Here is a 26,874-nt window from a genome sequence, read left to right on the forward strand (position 1 = left end):
AGGCTGTCATTTCTCCATTGTATATTCTTGCCTCCTTTATCAAAAATAAGGTGACCATATGTGCATGGGTTTATCTCTGGGCTTTCTATCCTGTTGCATTGATCTATACTTCTGTTTTTGTGCCAGTACCATACTGTCTTGATTACTGTAGCTTTGTAGTATAGTCTGAAGTCCAGGAGCCTGATTCCTCCACCTCCATTTTTCTTTCTCAATATTGCTTTGGCTTTGGGGTCTTTCGTGCTTCCATACAAATTGTGAAATTTTTTGTTCTAGTTCTGTGAAAAATGCCAGTGGTAGCTTGATAGGGATTGAACTGAATCTGTAGATTGCTCTGGGTAGTATAGTCATTTTCATAATATTGATTCTTCCAATCCAAGAGCATGGTATACATCTCCATCTATTTGTATCATCTTTAATTTCTTTCATCAGTGTCTTATAGTTTTCTGCATACAGGTCTTTTGTCTACTTAGGTAGGTTTATTCCTAGATATTTTATTTTTTTTGTTGCACTGGTAAATGGGGGTGTTTCCTTAATTTCACTTTCAGATTTTTCATCATTAGTGTGTAGGAATTCAAGAGATTTCTGTGCGTTAATTTTGTATCCTGCTACTTTACCAAATTCATTGATTACCTCTAGTAGTTTTCTGGTAGCATCTTTTGGATTCTCTGTGTATAGTATCACGTCATCTGCAAACAGTGACAGTTTTACTTCTTCTTTACTGATTTGGATTCCTTTTATTTCTTTTTCTTCTCTGATTGCTGTGGCTAAAACTTCCAAAACTATGTTGAATAATAGTGGTGACAGTGGGCAACCTTGTCTTATTCTTGATCTTAGTGGAAATGGTTTCAGTTTTTCACCATTGAGGACAATGTTGGCTGTGGGTTTGTCATATATGGCCTTTATTATGTTGAGGTAAGTTCCCTCTGTGCCTACTTTCTGGAGGGTTTTTATCATAAATGGGTGTTGAATTTTGTTGTAAGCCTTTTCTGCAGCTATTGTGATCGTATGGTTTTTATTCTTCCATTTGTTATTATGGTGTATCACATCGATTGATTTGCGTATACTGAAGAATCCCTGCATTCCTGGGATAAACCCCACTTGATCATGGTGTATGATCCTTTTAATGTGCTGTTGGATTCTGTTTGCTAGTAGTTTGTTGAGGATTTTTGCATCTGTGTTCATCAGTGATATTGGCCTGTAGTTTTCTTTCTTTTTTTTTTTTTTTTTTTTTTTTTTTAGTTTTAGTTTTTTTTTTAGTTTTCTTTCTTAATGACATCTTTGTCTGGTTTTGGCATCAGGGTGATGGTGGCCTTGTAGAATGAGTTTGGGAGTGTTCCTCCCTCTGCTATATTTTGGAACAGTTTGAGAAGGATAGGTGTTAGCTCTTCTCTAAATGTTTGATAGAATTCTCCTGTGAAGCCATCTAGTCCTGGGCTTTTGTTTCTTGGAAGGTTATGGGGATTCCGTTGTAGGTTATTTGTTGCTTTTCCCTTGTTGCTTTTAATATTTTTTCTTTGAATTTAATTTTTGTTAGTTTGATTAATGTGTGTCTTGGCATGTTTCTCCTTGGATTTATCCTGTATGGGACTCTCTGTGATTCCTGGACTCGATTGACTATTTCCTCCTCCATATTAGAGAAGTTTTCAACTATAATCTCTTCAAATATTTTCTCAGTCCGTTTCTTTTACTCTTCTTCTTCTGGGACCCCTATTATTTGAATGTTGGTGTGTTTATGTTGTCCCAGAGGTCTCTGAGACCGTCCTCAATTCTTTTCATTCTTTTTTCTTTATTCTGCTCTGCAGTGGTTATTTCCACTATTTTATCTTCCAGGTCACTTATCCGTTCTTCTGCCTCAGTTATTCTGCTGTTGATTCCTTCTAGAGAATTTTTGATTTCATTTATTGTGTTCATCATTGTTTGTTTGCTCTTTAGTTCTTCTAGGTCCTTGTTAAACGTTTCTTTATTTTCTGCATTCTATTTCCAAGATTTTCGATCATCTTTACTATCATTACTCAGAATTCTTTTTCAGGTAGACTGCCTATTTCCTCTTCATTTGTTTGGCCTGGTGGGTTTTTATGTTGCTCTTTCATCTGCTGTGTATTTCTCTGTCTTCCCATTTTGCTTAACTTACTGTGTTTGGGGTCTCCTTTTCGCAGGCTGCATGTTCGTAGTTCCCGTTGTTTTTGGTGTTTGCCCCTAGTGGCCAAGGTTGGTTCAGTGGGTTGTGAAGGCTTCCTGGTGGAGGGGACTAGTGCCTGTCTTCTGGTGGATGAGGCTGGATCTGTCTTTCTGGTGTGCAAGACCATGTCCAGTGGTGTGTTTTGGGGTGTCTGTGACCTTATTATGATTTTAGGCAGCCTCTCTACTAACGGGTGGGGTTTTGTTCCTGTCTTGTTAGTTGTTTGGCATAGGGTGTCCAGCACTGTAGCTTGCTGGTTGTTGAGTAGAGTTGGGTCTTAGCGTTGAGATGGAGATCTCTGGGAGAGCTTTTGCCATTTGATATTACATGGAGCTGGGAGGTCTCTGGTGGACCAACATCCTGAGCTCTGATCTCCCACCTCAGAGGCATAGGCTTGATACCCAGCTGGAGCACCAAGACCCTGTTAGCCACATGGCTCAGAAGAAAAGCAAGAAAAAAATGAAAGAAAGAAAGAAAAAAACATAGAGTTCTTAAGATAAAAAAAAATTATTAAAAATAAAAAAATGAAAAAATAATAAAAAAAGAAAGAAAGAAGAGAGCAACCAAACCAAAAAACAAATCCACCAATGGTAGCAAGCACTAAAAACTGTACTTAACAAAAACGGAGAGACAGAACACTAGGACAAATGGTAAAAGCAAAGCTGTACAGACAAAATCACACAAAGAAGCATACATGTACACACTCACAAAAAGGGAAAAAGGAAAAAAAATCTATCTATCTCTCTCTCTCTCTCTATATATATATATAAAAAAAGGAGGAAGAGAGCAACCAAATTAATAAAGAAATCTACTAATGGCAATTAACTCTAAATACTAAACTAAGATAAACATGAAACCAGAAACAAATTAGATGCAGAAAGCAAACTCTAAGTCTACAGTTGCTCCCAAAATCCACTGCCTCAATTTTGGGTTGATTCGTTGTCTATTCAGGTATTCCACAGATACAGGGTACATCAAGTTGTGGAGATTTAATCCGCTGCTCCTGAGGCTGCTGGGAGAAATTTCCCTTTCTCTTCTTTGTTCATACAGCTCCTGCGGTTCATCTTTGGATTTGGCTCTGCCTCTGCGTGTCGGTCACCTGAGGGCGTCTGTTCTTCGCTCAGACAGGGCTGCGTTAAAGTAGCAGCTGATTAGGGGACTCTGGCTCACTCAGGCTGGGGGGAGGGAGGAGTATAGAATGTACGGCGAGCCTGTGGTGGCAGAAGCCAGCGTGTCATTGCAGCAGCATGAAGTGTGCTGTGTGTTCTCCTGGGAAGTTGTCCCTGCATCACGGGACCCTGGCAGTGGCGGGCTGCACAGGCTCCTGGGAGGGAAGGTGTGGATAGTGACCTGTGCTTGCACACAGGCTTCTTGGTGGCTGCGACAGCAGTCTTAGTGTTTCATGCCCATCTCTGGTGACCACGCTGAAAGGCGTGGCTTGCCTCCGTCTCTGGAGCTTGTTTAAGTGGTGTTCTGAATCCCCTCTCCTCGTACCCCAAAACAGTGGTCTCTTGCCTCTAGGCAGGTCCAGACTTTTTCCTGGACTCCCTCCCTGCTAGTTGTGGCGCATTACCCCCTTCAGGCTGTGTTCACACGGCTAACTCCAGTCCTCTCCCTGGGATCTGACCTCCGAAGCCTGAGCCTCAGCTCCCAGTTCCCACCCACCCCAACAGGTGAGCAGAGAATCCTCTCAGACTGGTGAGTGCTGGTCGGCACCAATCCTCTGTGCGGAAATCTCTCCGCTTTGCCCTTCCTAGTGTGTGGAAACTTTTCCTCCTTCACAGCTCCCTCCCAGAGGTGCAGGCCCTGTCCCTATTCTTTTGTCTCTGTTTTTCTTTTTTCTGTTGCCATACCCAGGTACATGGGGAGTTTCTTGCCTTTTGGGAAGTCTGAGGTCTTCTGGCAGCGTTCAGTAGGTGTTCTGTAGGAGTTGTTCCACATGTAGATGTATTTCTGATGTATTTGTGGGGAGGAAGGTGATCTCCATGACTTACTCCTCCACCATCTTGAAGGTGTCCTCTAGGTTGTCCTTTTTTTTTTTTTGCCGTATGTGGGCCTCTCACTGTTGTGGAGCACAGGCTCCGGACGCGCAGGCTCAGCGGCCATGGCTTACGGGCCCAGCCGCTCCACGGCATGTGGGATCTTCCTGGACCAGGGCACAAACCCGTGTCCCCTGCATCGGCAGGCGGACTCTCAACCACTGCGCCACCAGGGAAGCCCCTAAGTTGTCTTGTTGAATTGTAAGAGTCCTTTATGTATTCTGGACACTAGGTCCTTATTAGATATATTATTTGCAAATATTTTCTCTCATTCTGGGACTTTCTTTTCACTTTCTTGATAATGTTCTTTGACATACAAATGTTTTAAATTTAAATTTCATTTAAAAATTTTAATTCGAGGTCAGTTTATTTTTTCTTTTGTTGCTGGTGCTTTGGTGTCATATCTAAGAAACCATTGCCTACGCCAGGGTTATGAAGACTTACACCTATATTTCCTTCTGAGAATTTTATAGCTTTAGCTGTTAAATTTAGGTCTTTGATCTATTTTGAGTTAATTTTTGTATATGATATGAGATGGGGTCCAAATTCATACTTTTGCATATGGATATCTTTTTGTCCTAGAACCATTTGTATTCAAGACTCTTCTTTCACGTTGAATGTCTGGACTTCCTTGTTGAAAACAAATTCACCATAGGTATATAGGTTTATTTCTAGACTCAGTTTTATTTAGTTGATCTATCTGCCTATCCTTATGCCAGTTCCACACTGTTTTAACTACTGTAGCTTTGTAGTTAAGTTTTGAAATCAGGAAGTGTGAGTCTTTTCACTTGGTTCTTCTTTTTCAAGATTGTTTGGCCATTCTGTGTCCCTTGCATTGCCATATGAATTTTAGGATCAGCTTATCCATTTCTGCAAAAATGACATTTAGAATTTTGACAGATATTGCACTGAATCTGTAGGTCAATTTGGGAAGTATTGCCATTTTAACAATATTAAGTTTTTCAATCTATGAACATGAGATGTCTTTCCATTTACTTAGATCTTCTTTAATTTCCTTCAATATTTTGTAATTTTCTGTGTACAAGCCTTGCACTTCTTTGGTTAAATTTGTGTCAAAGTATATTTTTCTTTTTGATGCTATTATGAATGGTATTGTTTTCTTAATTTCATTTTTTGACTGTTCATTGATAATTATAGAAATACAACTTATTTTTGTATGTTGATCTTGTATCTTACAACTTTGCTGAAGTCATTTATTCTAATTTTTTTGTGTGGATTCTTTAGGATTTTCTACGTATAAGATTATGTCATTGGCAATAAAGATAGTTATATTTCTTCCTTTCCAATCTGGATGTCTTTTATTTCCTTTTTTGTCTAATTGTCCTTGCTAGAACTTCCAGTACAATGTTTAACAGAAGTGGCGAGAGCAGACATATTTATCTTGTTCCGAAGTTTAGGGGAAAACCTTTCAGTTTTTCACCATTAAGTATGATGTTAGCTGAGAAATGTATATTTTTAAAAAATTTTATTTCAAAGTGATTACAGATTCATAGCAATTTGCAAAAGTAGTACAGAGAGGTCTCATGTATTTTTCACCCAGTTTTTCCCAGTGAGGACATCTTGTTTGTTTTTTGATTGAACCGGGCCCTTGGCAGTGAGAGTGCAGAGTCCTAACCACTTGGCCATCAGGGAACTCCCCCAATGAGTACATCTTAAATAACTACATTGCAATATCAAACCCAGGAAATTCATATTGGTATAAGGTGTGTGTATAGTTCTGTATCATTTTATCACATGTATAGATTCATGTAGCCACCACCACAATCATGATACAGAAATACTCCATCTCTACAAAGATCTCTGTTAGGCTACCCCTTTATAGTTATGCCTACTGCCCTCCCTCTCACCATCCTTAACCCCTGGCAACCACTAATTTGTTTTCCATCTCTACAGTTTTGTCATTTGGAGAATGTTGTATTTGTTTTCATACAGTTTGTAAATTTTTGGCGTGAAGCATTTGCGGTACGCGGGCCTCTCACTGTTGTGGCCTCTCCCGTTGTGGAGCACAGGCTCCGGATGCACAGGCTTAGCGGCCATGGCTCACGGGGCCAGCCGCTCCACGGCATGTGGGATTTTCCTGGACCGGGACACAAACCTCTGTCCCCTGCATCGGCAGGCGGACTCTCAACCACTGCGCCACTAGGGAAGCCCCCAAGCGTATTTTATTGTTTTTTTTTTTTTTTGCGATTCGCGGATCTCACTGTTGCGGCCGCTCCCGTTGCGGAGCACAGGCTCCGGACGTGCAGGCTCAGCGGCCATGGCTCACGAGCCCAGCCGCGCCGCGGCATGTGGGATCTTCCCGGACCGGGGCATGAACCCGTGTCCCCTGCATCGGCAGGCGGCCTCTCAACCACTGCGCCACCAGGGAAGCCCCTGCGTATTTTAAATTCAAGTTATTTTCCTTCTTTCGTTTTTTTAAAGATAGCATTTCTTTTCCTGTTTTATAGATGCAGAAACTTCTCAAGTGTCAAGATAATGGAATTAAAAAGATATCTATTTTCTATAATATATTTACTTTGAGAGCCCACTTTGTCTGATATTCTTTGCTCAGTGTTTGATGTTGCAAGTTTTTGAGGGGTGTGTAATGGGTGAGAATAGTTTGAATTACACATACTTCAAAAAAATGTCTGATGATTTTTGTTAATTTTCTTAATTTTTCCTGTGGTAAGTAGAATCATTTAAATTTGTTTCTTTGATCTCCAAATGCACCATTTCGAAATAGATTCTTAGGAAGTTCTTGATGATGATGGTGGTGATGTTTTTCTCTGAGAAGCAATTTTAAAGGCAATGTCAAAATAACCTTTGCTGCCACTGTTATTTTATGTGTGTGTGAGAAAAATCTTTATTTTGGTCAAATTGATGCATGTACATATGTGTTTACATCATATAATTCCACGTGTGTGTGTATATGTATCTTACATAGAGGTAATTCCATATGTACACACATGTATACACAGGAACAAATCAAAACAGCCAACAGTTTTCTGTCACATACCTCTCTATTTGTGGTTGCTGCTCAACAGACAAATTGCACTTTAAGCCATTTTAGCTTTTCTCCCCCATATTATCTATTGACTTACTATGGAAAGTGAAGTTTACACATGTGTGTTGTCCCCTTCTCGCCCCACCCCATGTTTTCCCTTCCCAGATCCTTATTACGTATAGTCCAAGCTTTACCTGAGTTGCAAAATTTCTCTCAATGTAAATCACATAATTCTAATGGCTTCATGTGTATATATATATTTTATTCATGAAATATTTTCTGGGGCCCTCCATCTTCCTACTTCTTTCTGGACTGTTTTACTCTTTCTTGGCCTTCTTTTTACTGCTTTCCTTTAAATTTCTTTTATCTGTCCTGTGTTGGAGCTTCTGTAGCCTGGATCCTGTCTTTCTCTTTCTTGGTTTATTATCTCATTTTGATGAAGTGCAGCTTATAGTAACTTCCTGAAAACAGGTGTATGAAAGATAGTTTGCATGTCTGAAAAAGTCTTTATGCTTTTTATTTGATTGCTGGCTTAACTGGATTTAGAACTGTAAGTTGAAAATAATTTTTCCTTATCATTTATAACACATTCTTTCATTGTTTTCTAGCTTCCTCAATATTGAGAAGTTAGTATCATTCTGATTCTTGGTTCTTTGTGGTCTATTTTTCCCTCTCCAAGCTTTTGGGATCTTCTCTTAACTCACCCATCTCAGGAACTGAGAAATTTTGTGATGATGTGCCTAGGCTTGAGTCTTTTTTCATTCATTGTGTTGCATACATGTCAGGCCCTTTTAATCTGGTACCTCATTTCTTCAGTTTTGAGAAATTTTCTTGTATTATTTCTCTAATGATTTTCTCTCCATTTTCTCTGCTCCTTTTTTCCCCCTACAACTATTAGTTGGATATTGGACCTCCAAGATTTTCTAGTTCAAAGTTGTCTTTTTTGCCCATGTGTTTCTCTTTCTTTGTTCTCTTTTCTGAATTTCTTTAACCATTTCAATGAATTTTAAAATTTCTGTTATTGAGTTTTTTCTTGTTTTGTTTAATAAAAAGATAACTGAGAAATAGTACAATTAACGGCCAGTAGGAAGTAATGTGCTATTAGGTTACACTACCTGACTTCTGACATCAGATCACTTGTTATTTAATTGGGAAGCCATACATATATTCTGTGATTATCTGAAACTCAGACTCTTTATCTCAATATTCAATGCAGCAAAGATTATGTCCTGTTTGATAAGATAACATAATTAGAGTAGGTGCAATTCAAAGGAAAATATACATGTGGAGAATGCAACAACTAGTTTTGCGAGGCACTTTTGCTATGGATTATATAAAGTAACATAATCTTTTTGGTGTAATTTCATAGGATGATTTTTCAGGATTGTCACCATACGAAAAGAAGAGACTGAAGAACATATCAGAAAATGCAAACTTTTTTGCTTCTCTTCAGTTGTCTGAGGTTTGTGTGGAGTTTCTAATTAAAACTGAGATACTATTCCTCTTGCCAGTAGGTTGATAAAATACTCATAGTATCAGGTTTCATAGTGTCAAATGAGGGAGGGTAAAGCTAGGAGCAAGATTTTCACTTAATAGAAAGAGGTTACCATATTTTATTGATTCCAAGACATTTTTTTTTGAAATTGGCATATTAGAACTATAACTGGCAGCTTCCCCTCACCCCATTTTGGTAGTACATAAGATAATGGTGTCTTATGAATAGTTGTCTTGGATTCAAAGAAACAGGGTATGTTCCAAGAGGTTGCTTTAACTAAAGGTTAAAGGTGAAGTGGGAGAGATGGGTTAAGGGATGTGTGGTAGAGGAGAGAGAGGACGGCTTTTTTTTTAAACTTTAAGAATAGATGTGAGGAACTTTCCTGGAAGTCCCATGGTTAAGATTCCGAGCTTCCATTGCAGGGGGTGCAGGTTCAATCCCTGGTCAGGGAACTAAGATCCCTCATGCAGCGTGGCAAGGCCAAAAAAAAAAAAAAAAGAATATATGGGAATATGCTTTGTATAGGAAACTTTAAGGATAAGTGGCCAGAAGTATGCTAATGTTTTATAATCATTATTACTAAAGGTATAATTTACACTGAAGGTCTTCACACTGGGGTAAAATTTCTATGTATGAGAGAATAGCTGTTTAGGAGGGTGTGTGATGTTTTCCCCCAAAATACATTAAATCCGTGGCTTTATTAAATAACCATTTGGTTTCTCTGAATACCAGATTCCTAAATATTCAGTGTGTATTTGCATCTTGAGGGGAGGGAAGGTGAGTTAATATAAGGGACTAAATTGTTGAGTCACTAACAGTTGAAAATTCATAATTTAGACAAAAGTATATCTGATTTTGATTTTAGTTAACAGAAATTCTGATTTGATTTGTGGAAGTATAACCTGCAACTTTTCTGGAAAACACCAAAGTAGGATTGCCTGTAGTAGAATTTAAACTTTTAAATTTGTAGTATATTTGATAAATGTTTAATGATGTAAACTTGTTAGCAACTTGGTCCAAGGTATCAGAATGTCAGTACATTAGATAGTATTATATACTTGTCTTTATTATTGATAGTGTATTTGCCTCATGTCTACTAGAAGAACAGGTATATCTCACGGTTCTTTAGTTGCTATATAGATCTTGGTTTAGTGTGGAAACAGTAGCAGATACCTAATATTTTAGAAGGTAAGCTGTGTAGTTATAAGATAGTGTTTTTTTACGTGTGTATGTTTTGTGTATTTTGCAGTCAGCTGCAAGACTCCGTGAAATGATAAAGAAGAGACAGCCTCCTGAATCCAAAAGGTAAAAGATTTGGTTTACATTTCCTGTACCATGATATATTGCTGAGTTTTATAATTTGAAAAACTGGTTCAACATAGTAAAATAAATAGCAGATCAGAAACTCTGTAATTTAATGTAATTTAATCTTAATCCTTTATAGGAACTCTGAGGGAATGCTACCTTTTAATAACTGTAAAGTTCTCATCTTCATCAAAGGACTATACAGGAAATAGAATCTTGAGAGCTGAATTTTGTTTATATTTATTACTGCTGCTAATGGAGGGAAATCTTTATTACCACTAAATTGTTCTTATTTTTGCCTGAGAAACTGTTCTTAAAGATTCTTCTACTTTATTTTTCTGGCTATCTTTTTGCTTCTCAATTTGTTTTTTCTTTCCCATTCCTAGAATAAAGGAAAGAAATGAGCATTTGTTGCACATCTATGAAATACAGTGCAGTGACCTAAAATTTTTATACTGCATTATCTCATTTATTTCTGGCAAAAATTTTGTGGGATAGAAAACAGGCTCAAAGAGGTAAAGTACTGATAATTTGCTCAAGGTCAAAGTAGTTCTTAAGTGGAAGCTTCAGGATTTGAACTCCAGGATTCCTTAGGTTAAGTTCTCTGCTCTTCATTTTAGCAGGGCTTATGTATAAGAGAAGAAACTGAAAATCTTGGCATCAGTAGACCATTTTTTTAGTGCTAGATGCTAATGAAATGTAGCATCATTTAATTGGTTTGATTCTCATGCAGGTTAGCTAGCTTGAGAAAAGCTAAACCTTTAATTATGACCAGGTATCCGCGAGTGTGAAAAATTGTTACAGGAGGAACATCATTAACACTGGAAGATAATAGCACCGGTTCTGTTGTCAATTGGTCATTAGCTTATATTTGCATATTTTTTATTAGCAAAGATTTTTTTTTTTTTTTGCGGTACGCGGGCCTCTCACTGCTGTGGCCTCTCCTGCCACGGAGCACAGGCTCTGGACGCGCAGGCTCAGCGGCCATGGCTCACGGGCCCAGCCGCTCCATGGCATGTGGGACCCTCCCGGACTGGGGCACGAACCCATGTCCCCTGCATCGGCAGGCGGACTCTCAACCACTGCACTAAGGGAAGCCCTATTAGCAAAGATTAGTGGTGTTTTTCTCACCTAAGTCACAGAAATCCAGTACTTAGTAGTTGTATAAGTATTAGTATCCAGTAGATAGAGCAGAAGTTATGTAATATAGAGGAAAGAGCATAGCTTTTGAAATTTGGCAAACATGATTTCAAGTTTCAATCCAGCAACTTATAGCTATGGTATTAACTTTGGACAATTTATGTAATTTTCTTTCCTTATCTGTAAAGTTGGCATTATGCCAATCTGGAGGGGTTTAAGTTTTTAAAAATTACTAAATATATTATACATACAAAGAAGTACATGTGAAGTATTTTTTTATTAATCAATTTATTTTTTAAAAAATTTATTATTTATTTTTGGCTGCATTGGGTCTGCGTTGCTGTGGGTGTGGACTTTCTCTAGTTGCAGTGAGCAGGGGCTACTCTTTGTTGTGGTGCACGGGCTTCTCATTGCAGTGGGTTCTCTTGTTGTGGAGCAGTGGCTCTAGGCACACGGGCTTCAGTAGTTGTGGCAAGTAGGCTCTAGAGTGCAGGCTCAGTACTTGTGGCATGTGAGCTTAGTTGCTCCGTGGCATGTGGGATCTTCCCAGACCAGGGATCAAACCCGTGTCCCCTGTATTGGCAGGCGGATTCTTAATCACTGTGCCACCAGGGAAGTCCCCACATATGAAGTATTTGTATAGTTGAAAAAATAATAGTAATTCAAGCACCCATCCATGTACTTGCCATCCAGGTCAATAGAAATTTATAGTGCCTCTTAAGGCCCTCCTTCCAGATAACAGTCATTATGTGAATTCTTATTTATTTATTTATTTGGCTGTGTGGGGTCTTAGTTGTGGCACACGGGATCTTTTGTTGCAGTGCGTGGGCTTCTCTGTAGTTGCGGTGCGTGGACTCTAGAGCACGCGGGCTTAGTAGCCCCGCAGCATGTGGGATCTTCGTTCCCTGACCAAGGATCGAACCCATGTTCCCTGCATTGGAAGGCTGATTCTTAACCACTGGACTGTCAAGGAAGTTCCATTATGCTGAATTCTGTGATAATCACTCCTTGCATTTATTTATAGTTTTACCACCTGTGAATGTATATTTAAAAAGTATTTTGCTTATTTTGTCCTGTTTTTTATATTGACATATAATGTGCCATTTTTATATTCTGCGATTTTATTTTGCTCATTTTTATATCTTTATGTTTTAAAATTCATTCATGTTGATGTGTACAGCTTTACTTCATCATGTGTTTTCTTCTGTATGAATGTGCTATGTTGATGGACAGTTGAATTGTTTCTTTTGTCAATATCACACTGTTTTGCTTATTGTGGCTTTAAAGTAAGTTTTGACATTGGGTAGTCAGTCCTGTAACTTTGTTCTTCTCCTTAAATATTGTGTTAGTTCTTCTGTGTCTTTTGCCTCCCTGTATAAACTGTAGAATCAGTTTGTCAATATCTGCAAAATAACTTGCTGGGATTTTGATTGGGATTGCTTTGAATCTATAGATTAAGTTGGGAAGAACTGACATCTTGACAATATGTCTTCTTGTCAAAGAACATGGATAATCTCTCCATTTATTTAGTTCTTTGATTTCTATCATCAGAGTTTTGTAGTTTTCCTCATATAAATATTATAAATATTTTCTTAGATTTATGCCTAAGTATTTTTTTTTTTTGGTTTATAATTTAAATGGGTTGTATTTTAAATTTCAAATTTCACTTGTTTCTTGCTGGTATATAGGAAATCAGTTGACTTTTGTATATTAACCCGGTATCCTACAGCCTTGCTATAATCACTTATTACTTCCAGGAATATTTTTATCCATTCTTTAGAATTTTCTAAATAGACTATCATGTCATTTGTGAACAAATACAGTTTTATTTCTTTCTTCCCAATCTTTATACCATTTATTTCCTTTTCTTCTATTATTGCATTAGCTAGAACTTTCACCACAGTGCGATTTTTTTGTTGTTGTTAGTTAATTAATTAATTAATTTTTGGCTGTGTTGGGTCTTCGTTGCTGCGCACGGGCTTTCTCTAGTCGCGGCGAGAGGGGGTTACTCTTCCTTGTGATATGCGGGCTTCTCATTGCGGTGGCTTCTCTTGTTGTGGAGCACGGGCTCTAGGCGCACGGGCTTCAGTAGTTGTGGAATGTGGTCTCAGTAGTTGTGCTTCGCGACTGTAGAGTGCAGGCTCAGTAGTTGTGGCGCATGGGCTTTGTTGCTCCACGGCATGTGGGATCTTCCTGGACCAGGGCTCGAACCCATGTCCCCTGCATTGGCAGGTGGATTCTCAACCACTGCGCTACCAGGGAAGTCCGACAGTATTGGTAAGGAGTGGTGAGAGAGGACATTCTTGCCTTGTACCTGATCTCAGTGGGAAAGCTTGGCATTTCTCACCACTAAATATTATGTTAGCTATAGGGTTTTTTGTAGATTTTATTTCGTTGAGGAAGTTCCCCTCTATTTTCAGTTTACTGAGAATTTTTATTCTGAATGGGTGCTGGGATTTGCCAAATGCTTTTCCTGCATTTATTGATAAGATCATGCAATTTTTTTTCTCAGCCTGTTGATGGGTGGATTACATTAATTGATTTTTGTGTGTTGAGCTAGTGTTGCATACCTGGGATATATTCCAGTTGGTTGTGGTTTATAATACATTTTATACATTGTTGGATTCAATTTACTAATATTCTGTTGAGGTTTTTTGCATCTCGGCTCATGAGAGATATTGATCTGTAGTTTTCTATTCTTGTAATGTCTGTCTGGTTTTGGTATCACAGTAATGTTAGCCTCATAGAATGAGTTAGGTAGTATTCCCTCTGCTTCTGTCCTCTGAAAAAGATTGTAGAGAATTGGTTTAATTTTTCCCTTCAGTGTGTGGTAGAACTCACTAGTGCACCTGTATCAGCCTGATGCTTTCTGTTTTGGAAGGTTATTAATTACTAATTCAATTTCTTTAATAAGTACAGGCCTTTTCAGATTGTTCCTTGTATGAGTTTTGGCAAAGTGTATGTTTCAAGGAATTTGTCCATTTCATCTAGGTTTTCAAATATGTGGGCATTGAGTTCTTCATATTATTCCTTTATTACCTTTTTAATGTCCATAGGATCTGTAGTGAGTCCCCTCTTTTATTTTTTAAATTGGAGTATAATTGCTTTACAATGTTGTGTTAGTTTCTGCTGTACAACGAAGTGAATCAACTATATGTACACATATATTCCCTCCCTCTTGGACCTCCCTCCCACCCCCCACCTCCCCATCCCACCCATCTAGGTCATCACAAAGCACCAAGCTTAGTTCCCTGTGCTATACATCAGGTTCCCACTAGCTATCTGTTTTACACATTGTAGTGTATATATGTCAATCCTAATCTCCCAGTTCATCCCACCCTTCCCCCCCACCCCCGCCACATCCACATGTCCGTTCTCTACATCTGCATCTCTATTCCTGCCCTAGAAATAGGTTCATCTGTAGCATTTTTCTATATTCCACATTTATGCGTTAATATACGATATTTGTTTTTCTCTGACTTACTTCACTCTGTATGACAGACTCTAGGTCCATCCACATCTCTACAAATGACCCAATTTTGTTCCTTTTTATGGTTGAGTAATATTCCTTTGTATATATGTACCACATCTTCTTTTTTTTTTTTTTTTTTTGAAAGAAGATTTGCCAGAGATATCATTAATGTTTGCAGCAGTTCTTTTTTTTTTTTTTTTTTTTTTTAAACATCTTTATTGGGGTATAATTGCCTCACAATGGTGTGTTAGTTTCTGCTTTATAACAAAGCGAATCAGTTATACATATACATATGTTCCCATATGTCTTCCCTCTTGCGTCTCCCTCCCTCCCACTCTCCCCATCCCACCCTTCCAGGCTGTTCCAAAGCACCGAGCTAATATCCCTGTGCCTTGCGGCTGCTTCCCCCCAGCTATCTACCTTACTACGTTTGTTAGTGTGTATATGTCCATGACTCTCTCTCGCCCTGTCAAAACTCACCCTTCCCCCTCCCCATATCCTTAAGTCCGTTCTCCAGTAGGTCTGCGTCTTTATTCCTATCTTACCCCTAGGTTCTTCATGACATTTTTTTCCCTTAAATTCCATATATATGTGTTAGCATACGGTATTTGTCTTTTTCTTTCTGACTTACTTCACTCTGTATGACAGATTCTAGGTCTATCCATCTCATTACAAATAGCTCAATTTCATTTCTTTTTAAGGCTGAGTAATATTCCATTGTGTATATGTGCCACATCTTCTTTATCCATTCATCCGATGATGGGCGCTTAGGTTGTTTCCATGTCCTGGCTATTGTAAATAGAGCTGCAATGAACATTTTGGTACATGACTCTCTTTGAATTTTGGTTTTCTCAGGGTATATGCCAAGTAGTGGGATTGCTGGGTCATATGGTAATTCTATTTGTAGTTTTTTAAGGAACCTCCATACTGTTCTCCACAGTGGCTGAACCAATTCACATTCCCACCAGCAGTGCAAGAGTGTCCCCTTTTCTCCACACCCTCTCCAGCATTTATTGTTTCTTGATTTTTTGATGATGTCCATTCTGACTGGTGTGAGATGATATCTCATTGTAGTTTTGATTTGCATTTCTCTAATGATTAATGATGTTGAGCATTCTTTCATGTGTTTGTTGGCATTCTGTATATCTTCTTTGGAGAAATGTCTATTTAGGTCTTCTGCCCATTTTTGGATGGGGTTGTTTGTTTTTTTGTTATTGAGCTGCATGAGCTGCTTGTAAATTTTGGAGATTAATCCTTTGTCAGTTGCTTCATTTGCAAATGTTTTCTCCCATTCTGAGGGTTGTCTTTTGGTCTTGGTTATCGTTTCCTTTGCTGTGCAAAAGCTTTGAAGTTTCATTAGGTCCCATTTGTTTATTTTTGTTTTTATTTCCATTACTCTAGGAGGTGGGTCAGAAAGGATCTTGCTGTGATTTATGTCATAGAGTGTTCTTCCTATGTTTTCTTCTAAGAGTTTGATAGTTTCTGGCCTTACATTTAGGTCTTTAATCCATTTTGAGCTTATTTTTGTGTATGGTGTTAGGGAGTGATCTAATCTCATACTTTTACATGTACCTGTCCAGTTTTCCCAGCACCATTTATTGAAGAGGCTGTCCTTTCTCCACTGTACATTCCTGCCTCCTTTATCAAAGATGAGGTGTCCATATGTGCGTGGGTTTATCTCTGGGCTTTCTATCCTGTTCCACTGATCTATCTTTCTGTTTTTGTGCCAGTACCATACTGTCTTGATTACTGTTGCTTTGTAATATAGTCTGAAGTCAGGGAGCCTTATTCCTCCAGCTCCTTTTTTCGTTCTAAAGATTGCTTTGGCTATTCGGGGTCTTTTGTGTTTCCATACAAATTGCGAAATTTTTTGTTCTAGTTCTGTGAAAAATGCCAGTGGTAGTTTGATAGGGATTGCATTGAATCTGTAGATTGCTTTGGGTAGTAGAGTCATTTTCACAATGTTGATTCTTCCCATCCAAGAACATGGTATATCTCTCCATCTATTTGTATCATCTTTAATTTCTTTCATCAGTGTCTTATAATTTTCTGCATACAGGTCTTTCGTATCCTTAGGTAGGTTTATTCCTAGATATTTTATTCTTTTTGTTGCAATGGTAAATGGGAGTGTTTTCTTGATTTCACTTTCAGATTTTTCATCATTAGTATATAGGAATGCCAGAGATTTCTGTGCATTAATTTTGTATCCTGCTACTTTACCAAATTCATTGATTAGCTCTAGTAGTTTTCTGGTAGCATCTTTAGGATTCTCTATGTATAGTATCATGTCATCTGCAAACAGTGACAGCTTTACTTCTTCTTTTCCGATTTGGATTCCTTTTATTTCCTTTTCTTCTCTGATTGCTGTGGCTAAAACTTCCAAAACTATGTTGAATAAGAGTGGTGAGAGTGGGCAACCTTGTCTTGTTCCTGATCTTAGTGGAAATGCTTTCAGTTTTTCACCATTGAGGATGATGTTTGCTGTGGGCTTGTCATATATGGCTTTTATTATGTTTAGGAAAGTTCCCTCTATGCCTACTTTCTGGAGGGTTTTTATCATAAATGGGTGTTGAATTTTGTCGAAAGCTTTCTCTGCATCTATTGAGATGATCATATGGTTTTTCTCCTTCAATTTGTTAATATGGTTTATCACATTGATAGATTTGCGTATATTGAAGAATCCTTGCATTCCTGGAATAAACCCCACTTGATCATGGTGTATGATCCTTTTAATGTGCTGTTGGATTCTGTTTGCTAGTATTTTGTTGAGGATTTTTGCATCTATGTTCATCAGTGATATTGGCCTGTAGTTTTCTTTCTTGGTGACATCCTTGTCTGGTTTTGGTATCAAGGTGATGGTGGCTTCGTAGAAGGAATTTGGGAGTGTTCCTCCCTCTGCTATATTTTGGAAGAGTTTGAGAAGGATAGGTGTTAGCTCTTCTCTAAACGTTTGATAGAATTCACCTGTGAAGCCATCTGGTCCTGGGCTTTTGTTTGTTGGAAGGTTTTTAATCACAGTTTCAATTTCAGTGCTTGTGATTGGTCTGTTCATATTTTCTATTTCTTCCTGATTCAGTCTTGGCAGGTTGTGCATTTCTAAGAATTTGTCCATTTCTTCCAGATTGTCCATTTTATTTGCATAGAGTTGCTTGTAGTAATCTCTCATGATTTTTTTTATTTCTGCAGTGTCAGTTGTTACTTCTCCTTTTTCATTTCTAATTCTATTGATTTGAGTCTTCTCCCTTTTTTTCTTGATGAGTCTGGCTAGTGGTTTATCTATTTTGTTTATCTTCTCAAAGAACCAGCTTTTAGTTTTATTGATCTTTGCTATTGTTTCCTTCATTTCTTTTTCATTTATTTCTGATCTGATTTTTATGATTTCTTTCCTTCTGCTAGCTTTGGGGTTTTTTTGTTCTTCTTTCTCTAATTGCTTGAGGTGCAAGGTTAGGTTGTTTATTCGAGATGTTTCCTGCTTCTTAAGGTGGGCTTGTATTGCTATAAACTTCCCCCTTAGGACTGCTTTTGCTGCATCCCATAGGTTTTGGGTCGTTGTGTCTCCATTGTCATTTGTTTCTAGGTATTTTTTTATTTCCTCTTTGATTTCTTCAGTGATCACTTCATTATTAAGTAGTGTATTGTTTAGCCTCCATGTGTTTGTATTTTTTACAGATCTTTTCCTGTAATTGATATCTAGTCTCATGGCGTTGTGGTCGGAAAAGATACTTGATACAATTTCAGTTTTCTTAAATTTACCAAGGCTTGATTTGTGACCCAAGATATGATCTATCCTGGAGAATGTTCCATGAGCACTTGAGAAAAATGTGTATTCTGTTGTTTTTGGATGGAGTGTCCTATAAATATCAATTAAGTCCATCTTGTTTAATGTATCATTTAAAGCTTGTGTTTCCTTATTTATTTTCATTTTGGATGATCTGTCCATGGGTGAAAGTGGGGTGTTAAAGTCCCCTACTATGAATGTGTTACTGTTGATCTCCCCTTTTATGGTTGTTAGTATTTGCCTTATGTATTGAGGTGCTCCTATGTTGGGTGCATAAATATTTACAATTGTTATATCTTCTTCTTGGATCGATCCCTTGATCATTATGTAGTGTCCTTCTTTGTCCCTTTTAATAGTCCTTATTTTAAAGTCTATTTTGTCTGATATGAGAATTGCTACTCCAGCTTTCTTTTGGTTTCCATTTGCATGGAATATCTTTTTCCATCCCCTTACTTTCAGTCTGTATGTGTCTCTAGTTCTGAAGTGGGTCTCTTGTAGACAGCATATATAAGGGTCTTGTTTTTGTATCCATCCAGCCAATCTGTGTCTTTTGGTGGGAGCATTTAGTCCATTTACATTTAAGGTAATTATCGATATGTATGTTCCTATTTCCATTTTATATATTGTTTTGGGTTCGCTACTATAGGTCATTTCCTTCTCTTGTGTTTCGTGTCTAGAGAAGTTCCTTTAGCATTTGTTGTAAAGCTGGTTTGGTGGTGCTGAACTCTCTCAGCTTTTGCTTGTCTGTAAAGGTTTTATTTTCTCCATCAAATGTGAATGAGATCCTTGCTGGGTAGAGTAGTCTTGGTTTCAGGCTATTCTCCTTCATCACTTTCAGTATGTCCTGCCACTCCCTTCTGGCTTGTAGGGTTTCTGCTGAGAGATCAGCTGTTAACCTTATGGGGATTCCCTTGTGTGTTATTTGTTGTTTTTCCCTTGCTGCTTTTAATATGCTTTCTTTGTATTTAATTTTTGACAGTTTGATTAATATGTGTCTTGGCGTGTTTCTCCTTGTATTTATCCTGTATGGGACCCTCTGTGCTTCCTGGACTTGATTAACTATTTCCTTTCCCATATTAGGGAAGTTTTCAACTATAATCTCTTCAAATATTTTCTCAGTCCCTTTCTTTCTTTCTTCTTCTTCTGGAACCCCTATAATTCGAATGTTGGTGCGTTTCATGTTGTCCCAGAGGTCTCTGAGACTGTCCTCAGTTCTTTTCATTCTTTTTTCTTTATTCTGCTCTGCAGTAGTTATTTCCACTACTTTATCTTCCAGGTCACTTATCCGTTCTTCTGCCTCAGTTATTCTGCTATTGATCCTATCTAGAGTGATTTTAATTTCATTTATTGCATTGTTCATCGTTGCTTGTTTCATCTTTAGTTCTTGTAGGTCCTTGTTAACTGTTTCTTGCATTTTGTCCATTCTACTTCCAAGATTTTGGATCATCCTTACTATCATTATTCTGAATTCTTTTTCAGGTAGATTGCCTATTTCCTCTTCATTTGTTAGGTCTGGTGGGTTTTTATCTTGCTCCTTCATCTGCTGTGTGTTTTTCTGTCTTCTCATTTTGCTTACTGTGTTTGGGGTCTCCTTTTTGCAGGCTGCAGGTTCGTAGTTCCCGTTGTTTTTGATGTCTATCTCCAGTGGCTAAGGTTGTTTCAGTGGGTTGTGTAGGCTTCCTGGTGGAGGGGACTAGTGCCTGTGTTGTGCTGGATGAGGCTGGATCTTGTCTCTCTAGTGGGCAGGTTCACGTCTGGTGGTGTGTTTTGGGGTGTCTGTGGCCTTATTATGATTTTAGGCAGCCTCTCTGCTAATGGGTGGGGTTGTGTTCCTGTTTTGCTAGTTGTTTGGCATAGGTTGTCCAGCACTGTGGCTTGCTGGTTGTTGAGTGAAGCTGGGTGCTGGTGTTAAGATGGAGGTCTCTGGGATATTTCCACCGTTTAATATTATGTGGAGCTGGGAGGTCTCTTGTTGACCAGTGTCCTGAAGTTGGCTCTCCTACCTCAGAGGCAGAGCCCTGACTCCTGGCTGGAGCACCAAGAGCCTTTCATCCACACAGCTCAGAATAAAAGGGAGAAAAAGTAGGGAGAATTAGTAGAAGTATGAGTAAAGAAAGAGGGAAAGGAGGAAAGGAAGGAAGGAAGAAAGAAGCAAAGAAGGAAAGAAAGGAGGGAGGGAGGGAGGGAGGAAGGAAGGAAGGAGGGAAAGAAGGAAAAAAAAGACAGAAAGAAAGATGATACAGTAAAAATAAAATAAAGTATAATATAGTTATTGAATTAAAAAATATTTAGAAAAAAAAAAAAGGGATGGATAGAACCTTAGGACAAATGTTGGAAGCAAAGCTATACAGAGAAAATCTTACACAGAAGCATACACATACACCTTCACAAAAAGAGGTAAAGGGGGAAAAATCATAAATCCTGCTCCCTGAGACCACCTCCTCAATTTGGGGTGATTCGTTGTCTAAAGGAGGGAGGGAAGGAAGGAAAGAAAGAAAGAACGAAGGTAAAGTATAATAAAGTTATTACAATTAAACTTAATTATTAAGAAAAGGAATTTTTAAAAAAAAGTCATGGACGGATAGAGCCCTAGGACAAATGGTGGAAGCTAGAGTATACAGACTAGATGTCACACAGAAGCATACACGTACACATTCACCAAAAGAGGAAAAGGGAAAAAAATCATAGATCTCGCTCCTAAATTCCACCTCTTCAATTTGGGATCATTCCTTGTCTATTCAGGTATTCCACAGATGCAGGGTATATCAAGTTGATTGTGGAGCTTTAATCCGCTGCTTCTGTGGCTGCTGGGAGAGATTTCCCTTTCTCTTCTTTGTTCTCACAGCTCACAGGAGCTCAGCTTTGGATTTGGCCCTGCCTCTGCGTGTAGGTCGCTGGAGGGCGTCTGTTTTTTCGCTCAGACAGGACGGGGTTCCCACATCTTCTTTATCCACTCATCTGTCATTGGACATTTAGATTGTTTTCATGTCTTGGCTGTTGTAAATAGTGCTGCAGTGAACATTGGGGTACATGTGTCATTTTGAATTATGGTTTTCTCAGGGTATATGCCCAGTAGGGGGATTGCTGGGTCATGTGGTAGTTCTGTTTTTAGTTTTTTAAGGAAGCTCCTTACTGTTCTCCATGGTGGCTGTATCAATTTATATTCTCACCAACAGTTCAAGAGGGTTCCCTTTTCTCTACACCCTCTCCAGCATTTATTGTTTGTAGATTTTTTGATGATGGCCATTTTCACTGGTATGAGGTGATACCTCATTGTAGTTTTGATTTGCATTTCTCTAATGATTAGTGATGTTGATTATCTTTTCATGTGCCTCTTGGCCATCTGTATGTCTTCTTTGGAGAAATGTCTATTTAGGTCTTCTGCCCATTTTTGGATTGGGTTGTTTGTTGTTTTGATATTGAGGTGCATGAGCTGTTTGTATATTTTGGAGATTAATCCTTTGTCAGTTGCTTCATTTGCAAATATTTTCTCCCATTCTGAGGGTTGTCTTTTCGTCTTGTTTATGGTTTCCTTTGCTGTGCAAAAGCTTTTAAGTTTAATTAGGTCCTTTTTTTTTTTTTTTTTTTTGTGGTACACGGGCCTCTCACTGCTGTGGCCTCTCCTGTTGCGGAGCACAGGCTCCAGACACGCAGGCTCAGCAGCCATGGCTCACGGGCCCAGCCGCTCCGCAACGTGTGGGATCCTCCCGGACTGGGGTATGAACCCGTGTCCCCTGCATTGGCAGGCGGACTCTCAACCACTGCACCACCAGGGACCGCCCATTTGCTTATTTTTGATTTTATTTTCATTACTCTAGGAGGTGAGTCAAAAAGATCTTGCTGTGGTTTACGTCAGTGTTTTTCCTATGTTTTCCTCTAAGAGTTTTATAGTATCTTGTCTTACATTTAGGTCTTTAATCCATTTTGAGTTTATTTTTGTGTATGGTGTTAGGAAGTGTTCTAATTTCATTCTTTTACATGTAGCTGTCCAGTTTTCCCAGCACCACTTATTGTCTTTTCTCTATTGTATATTCTTGCCTCCTTTATCAAAAATAAGGTGACCATATGTGTGTGGGTTTATCTCTGAGCTTTCTATCCTGTTCCATTGATCTATATTTCTGTTTTTGTGCCCGTACCATACTGTCTTGATTACTGTAGGTTTGTAGTATAGTCTGATGTCTGGGAGTCTTGATTCCTCCAGCTCCATTTTTCTTCCTCAATATTGCTTTGGCTATTCAGGGTCTTCTGTGTGTCCATACAAATTTTAAGATTTTTTGTTCTAGTTCTGTGAAAAATGCCATTGGTAATTTGATAGACATTGCATTGAATCTGTAGATTGCTTTGGGTAGAATAGTCATTTTCACAATAGTGATTTTTCCAATCCAAGAGCATGGTATATCTCACCATCTCTATGTATAGTATTGCGTCATCTGCAAACAGTGACAGTTTTACTTCTTCTTTTCCGATTTGGATTCCTTTTATTTCTTTTTCTTCTCTGATTGCTGTGGCTAAAACTTTCAAAACTATGTTGAATAATAGTGGTGAGAGTGGGCAGTCTTGTCTTGTTCCTGATCTTAGTGGAAATGTTTTCAGTTTTTCACCATTGAGAACAATGTTGGCTGTGGGTTTGTGATATATGGCCTTTATTATGTTGAGGTAAGTTCCCTCTGTGCCTACATTCTGGAGGGTTTTTATCATAAATGGGTGCTGAATTTTGTTGAAAGCTTTTTCTGCATCTATTAAGATGATCATATAGTTGTTCTCCCTGAATTTGTTAATATGGTTTATTACACTGATTGATTTGTGTATATTGAAGAATCCTTGCCTTCTGGGGATAAAACCCACTTGATCATGGTGTATGATTCTTTTTTAAAAAAATTAATTAATTAATTTTTGGCTGTGTTGGGTCTTCATTTTTGTGCGAGGGCTTTCTCTAGTTGTGGGAAGTGGGTGCCACTCTTCATCATGGTGTGCGGGCCTCTCACTGTCAAAGCCTCTCTTGTTGAGGAGCACACACTCCAGACTCGCAGGCTCAGTAGTTGTGGCTCACGGGCCCAGTTGCTCCACGGCATGTGGGATCCTCCCAGACCAGATCTCAAACCCGTGTCCCCTGCATTGGCAGGCAGATTCTCAACCACTGCACCACCAGGGAAGCCCTTTGTGTATGATTCTTTTAATGTGCTGTTGAATTGTTTGCTAGTATTTTTTTTTTTGGAGGAGCACAAATCAGATATATCAAGTGAAAAAACCAATATGTGTAATTTTCAAGATCCATTTTTCATTTATAGTTAAGAAACTATAGGACAAACTGCTAGTATTTTGTTAAGGATTTTTGCATCTATGTTCATCAGTGATATTGGCCTGTAGTTTTCTTTTTTTGTGTCATCCTTGTCTGGTTTTGGTATCAGGGTGATGGTTGCCTTGTAGAATGAGTTTGGGAGTGTTCCTCCCTCTGCTGTATTTTGGAAGAGTTTGAGAAGGATAGATGTTAGCTCTTCGCTAAATGTTTGGTAGAATTCGTCTGTGAAGCCATCTGGTCCTTGGCCTTTAGTTTGTTTGTTTGTTTATTTATTTATTTATTTTTGGTTGTGTTTGGTATTCGTTGCTGCGTGCGGGCTTTCTTTAGTTTTGGTGAGTGGGGGCTACTCTTTGCTGCGGTGTGTGGGCTTCTCATTGCAGTGGCTTCTCTTGTTGTGGAGCAAAGGCTCTAGGTGTGTGGGCTCCAGTAGTTGTGGCATGTGGGCTCAGTAGTTGTGGCTCATGTGCTCTAGAGCACAGACTCAGTTGTTGTGGTGCACGGGCTTAGCTGCTCTGCGGCATGTGGGATCTTCCCGGACCAGGGCTTGAACCCCATGTCCCCTGCATTGGCAGGTGGATTCTTAACCACTGCTCCACCAGTGAAGTCCCTCCTGGGCCTTTATTTGCTGGAAGATTTTTAATCACAATTTCAATTTCAGTGCTTGTGATTCATCTGTTCATATTTTCTATTTCTTCCTGGTTCAGTCTCGGAAGGTTGTGCTTTTCTAAGAATTTGTCCATTTCTTCCAGGTTGTCCATTTTATTGGCATATAGTTGCTTGTAGTAATCTCTCATGATCCTTTGTATTTCTGCAGTGTCAGTTGTTACTTCTCCTTTTTCATTTCTAATTCTGTTGATTTGAGTCTTCTCCCTTTTCTTCTTGATGTGTCTGGCTAATGGTTTTTCAATTTTGTTTATCTTCTCAAAGAACCAGCTTTTAGTTTTATTGATCTTTGCTATGGTTTACTTCATTTCTTTTTTATTTATTTCTGATCTGATCTTTATGATTTCTTTCCTTTTGCTAAATTTGGGGTTTTTTTTGTTCTTCTTACTCTAATTGCTTTAGGTGTAAGTTTAGATTGTTTATTTGAGTTTTTTGTTGTTTCTTGAGGTGAGATTGAATTGCTATAAAGTTCCCTACAGAAGTGCTTTTTTTGTGTCCCATAGGTTTTGGGTCATCATGTTTTCATTGTCATTTGTTACTGTGTATTCTTTTCTTTATTCTTTGATTTCTTTATGATCTCTTGGTTATTTAGCAGTGCATTGTTTAGCCTCTATGTGTTTGTGGGGTTTTTTTTTGTTTTTTTTTTTTTTTGCTGTACGCGGCCTTCTCACTGTTGTGGCCTCTCCCGTTGAGGAGCACAGGCTCTGGACGTGCAGGCTCAGCGTCCATGGCTTACGGGCCCAGCCACTCCACGGCATGTGGGATCCTCCCAGACTGGGGCATGAACCCGTATCCCCTGCATCGGCAGATGGACTCTCAACCACTGCGCCACTAGGGAAGCCCCTGTTTGTGTTTTTTTATACTTTTTTTTTTTTGTTCAATTGATTTCTAATCTTACAGCGTTGTGGTTGGAAATGATGTTTGATACGATTTTTACTTTCTCAAGTTTGTGAGGCTTGATTTGTGACCCAAGATGTGATCTATCCTGGAGAATGTTCCATGAGCACTTGAGAAGAAAGTGTAATCTGTTGTTTTTGGATGGAATGTCCTATAAATATCAATTAAGTCCATCTTGTTTAATGTATCATTTAAAACGTGTGTTTCCTTATTTATTTTCATTTTGGATGATCTTTCCATTGGTGAAAGTGGGGTGTTAAAGTCCCCTACTATGATTGTGTTACTGTCAATTTCCCCTTTTATGGCTGTTAGCATTTGCCTTATGTATTGAGGTGCTCCTATGTTGGGTGCATAAATAGTTACAAGTGTTATATCTTCTTCTTGGATTGATCCCTTGATCATTATGTAGTGTCCTTCTTTGTCTCTTGTAATAGTCTTTATTTTAAAGTCTGTCTGATATGAGAATTGCTATTCCAGCTTTCTTTTGATTTCCATTTACATGGAATATCTTTTTCCATCCCCTCACTTTCAGTCTGTATGTGTCCGTAGGTCTGAAGTGAGTTCTTGTAGACAGCGTATGTTTGGGTCTTGTTTTTGTTTCCATTCAGCTAGTGTATGTCTTTTGTTTGGAGCATAATTATCCATATGTGTGTTCCTATTACCAGTTTTTAAATTGTTTTGTGTTTGTTATTGTAAGTCTTTTCCTCCTCTTGTGTTTCCTGTTGAGAGAAGTTCATTTAGCATTTGTTGTAGAGCTGGTTTGGTGGTGCTGAATTCTCTTAGGTTTTGCTTGTTTGTAAAGGTTTTAATTTCTCCCTCGAATCTGAATGAGATCCTTGCTGGGTAGAGTAATCTTGGTTGTAGGTTCTTCCCTTTCATCATTTTAATTATACCATGCCACTCCCTTCTGGCTTGCAGAGTTTCTGCTGAAAGATCAGCTGTTAACCTTATGGGGATTCCCTTGTATGTTGTTGCTTTTCCCTTGCTGCTTTTAATATTTTTTCTTTGTATTTAATTTTTTGGGGGGGAATTTTTGAATTTTATTTTATTTTTTATACAGCAGGTTCTTATTAGTTTCTCAGTCCCTTTTTTTTTTTCTCTTCTTCTTCTGGGACCTGTATAATTCAAATGTTGGTGTGTTTAATATTGTCCCAGAGGTCTCTGAGATTGTCCTCAATTCTTTTGATGTTTTTTCTCTTTATTCTGCTCTGCAGTAGTTATTTCCACTCTTTTATCTTCCAGGTCACCTATCCATTCTTCTGCCTCAGTTATTCTGCTATTGATTCCTTCCAGAGTTTTTAAATTATATTTATTGTGTTGTTTTTCCTTGTTTGTTCGCTCTTTAGTTCTTCTAGTTCCTTGTTAAACATTTCTTGTATTTTCTCCATTCTATTTCCATTATTTTGGATCACCTTTATTATTATTACTCTGAATTCTTTTTCAGGTGGACTGTTTCCTCTTCATTTGTTTTGTCTAGTGGGTTTTTACCTTGCTCCTTCATCTGCTTTGTATTTCTGTGCCTTCTCATTTTGGCTTAACTTACTGTTCGTGGTCTCCCTTTCACAGGCTGCAGGTTCATAGGTCCCATTATTTTTGGTATCTG

General features: G+C 38.5%; 1 protein-coding gene across 2 annotated transcripts in view; it reads left to right on the plus strand.

Annotated features, from left to right (window-relative positions):
- The window catches only part of WDR76 (WD repeat domain 76), a 70,624-nt gene that overhangs the window by 6,477 nt on the left and 37,273 nt on the right, over positions 1–26,874 (plus strand). For both annotated transcript variants that reach the window (XM_065872185.1, XM_065872186.1), the window contains exons 3-4: positions 8,592–8,684; positions 9,967–10,022. In XM_065872185.1, the coding sequence (XP_065728257.1) occupies positions 8,592–8,684; positions 9,967–10,022 (149 nt within the window). The remainder of the gene's footprint in view (positions 1–8,591; positions 8,685–9,966; positions 10,023–26,874) is intronic.

Source organism: Phocoena phocoena, chromosome 2 (genome assembly GCF_963924675.1).
Source record: "Phocoena phocoena chromosome 2, mPhoPho1.1, whole genome shotgun sequence".
In the NCBI taxonomy this organism is placed as follows: domain Eukaryota; kingdom Metazoa; phylum Chordata; class Mammalia; order Artiodactyla; family Phocoenidae; genus Phocoena; species Phocoena phocoena.